Genomic DNA, 2,308 nt, shown 5'->3' with positions numbered 1-2,308 from the left:
GTCACCAATTTAGTGCTACTTGGTCCCAATGGAATTTCCCAATGGGAACCTGCTAGCACTAAGTTGCTAATTGGTTAGCAAGATGCTTCTGAGACACTGGACACAATCAAAATTGCTTCTGAACCTTCCACCACAACAATCCCGCCTCCTTGATAAACGACCAATCATATTCACTTTATTCACTCGTGTAAAGTCGGGACCTACTTGGGAGAATTCGGAAATGCAACGGTCGGAACAGCTGCTTCCCTACGACTTTAAAAAAACTTCCACCGGACTTTGTTTCCAAGTTTGAAGACGTTTCTCTTCCATCCAGGAAGATTTTTCAATTCAAAATGTCAGAAATAGCGTTGAGTTCCAGGTTTTATACAGTAGCACAACAAAGCCTTGTTTTTGTTTAGAAAACATGCAAATAGAAACGGATGAACGGTTCCACCCCTTTGGAATGGGGGTCGTTTGGGTTCGATGTTAGCCTGCAATGCCCCATACCTGTCTATGTCTCTGAAAGGGGGTCAATGATGAGAATAGTTGGCCTGGCTGAATAGGTGAGGTCTTCTGTTCTCCTGTAAAGGGGTTGGGGCTGCGATGATAGCGGGATGGAATCATCTCTATCGCTGCATTGGAGGTTTTTGAAAGCTGAAATCTGATTCTACCCCCTCCCTCTGTTTAAGGTTGGTTTTTCTTAACATAAATAGCTTCCTTTTTAAGAAAGAAGAACCAAGAAAAACGCTATTTCTGACATTTTGAATAGAAAAAGCTTCCTGGATGGGAAACATAATGTCTACAAACCTGGAAACAAAGTCCAGTGGATTGTTTTTTACTTTATTGGAATGACTATGACCTGGATGACTGACAATCTTCATCAGCAAACATCATTCCTAGAAATTTTTATATTTTATTTTTTTATGGCTTTGTATGCTAAAGTACATAACAGATCATGTTACTAATCTAGGTCATTTTTACTGTCTTCTACTAAGAATGATTTTGATTTGTTAAAAATAATTGTTATTTTAAGTTAAAATAAATTCAACATTATTTAGCCATTAAGCTAAAAATGTGTTTAATAATTATTAATGATTTAAATGATGAAAAAATATATTTTTGACAATATCAGTTAATTTGTTTAATGCATAGATTTCAAGTCTTGTTGAAATTTCACTTTCAAAAATATAAACCTGTTAACTCTTCTTAATATTTCGAAATTGTGGCACTTACGGCTCTCCGTACCTGCAGCAGATAATCCTATTCATAAACGTCTCCTAGTGTGAGAACTGAGAAGTTTAGATGATTTAGGGATGAAGTCAATCTCTTTGCTCTAATTCTACATATCTAAATTTGCTATGTCGATGTTCAAAAATATATTTTGAGATTTTTGCTAATTTGTGAGAAACACAAAACTAAGAAATCACATGAGGTAATTTGGTGAAATGCTGGACCAATGTTTTCCTTCATCTGCTCCTTAGATTCTGCTTTTGTTCTCCTCTTAACTCATAAATATAAAGTGAGTTTCTTGTTCGGAAGAATGATTTTAATTTGTAAAGCAATATATCATTTGTTTTTATATATATATTGTGAATGAAGAATTAAGGTCATTTTTAGTTCACCTTCTGAATTTCTCTGCTTTCTGACTACAGGGAATAATATGAACTGATTTTATTATTTGCATCAATTCCTTAGACTTATTCAAAGATCATTTGGACATTTCTTTATTACGTTGTTGTGTTTGTTTTTCTCCCAACAGGAACGATACAGCGGAACTCCGACTTTCTACGTAACGACGCCTTCAGACGGAGCTCGGGGTCTGAATCTGCCCTGACCTCAGGCCTCTGGCGTCTGAACAGGCGCTGGGATCGTCCCACTAACGTGAAGCTTTTTAACCCACTGATGCAATGCTTCACCTGAAAAAATGTTTCAGGAGAAACTTGGTGATTCTACGTTTAATACTAAAAATACATCATTATTTTTAATGAAATCAATGTACTTTGATTTTTTAAAATAAAACAATCATGTCTAAACTGTTTTTGATTTAAACTATAAAAATATAAGACAGTCGCAGCCTTCTGTTCCAAAAAATACCAACATTTTCAAAAAAGGCCGTGGCTGGTAACAGGTGGTTTTTAGCTTTGTACGCACTTCGGACTTGACTTATTTATTGTAGAAGCAAAGGCAAAATAATTAGTAAAAATGTCTTGCAACTTAGTGGAAACGAAAAATAATTTAATTTAATGTTTGAAGCTCTAACCAATTGGTCAAAAACTCAATTTACAAAACCTCCCATCCACACCAGTTATTTACCAAACATCCACCAGCA

General features: G+C 35.4%; 1 protein-coding gene across 1 annotated transcript in view; it reads left to right on the top strand.

Moving 5' to 3' along the window:
- Positions 1-2,019, top strand: part of galk1 (galactokinase 1) — a 16,403-nt gene extending 14,384 nt beyond the window's left edge. The window contains exon 8 of the mRNA XM_015396175.1: positions 1,739-2,019. Within this exon, the coding sequence (XP_015251661.1) occupies positions 1,739-1,813 (75 nt within the window). The 3' untranslated portion in view covers positions 1,814-2,019. The remainder of the gene's footprint in view (positions 1-1,738) is intronic.
- Positions 2,020-2,308: the final 289 nt, after the last annotated feature.

This window comes from Cyprinodon variegatus, unplaced genomic scaffold (assembly GCF_000732505.1).
Source record: "Cyprinodon variegatus isolate N-32 unplaced genomic scaffold, C_variegatus-1.0 Scaffold779, whole genome shotgun sequence".
In the NCBI taxonomy this organism is placed as follows: domain Eukaryota; kingdom Metazoa; phylum Chordata; class Actinopteri; order Cyprinodontiformes; family Cyprinodontidae; genus Cyprinodon; species Cyprinodon variegatus.
The sequence above is the reverse complement of the archived record's forward strand: the minus strand, read 5'-3'. Positions and strand labels throughout refer to the sequence as shown.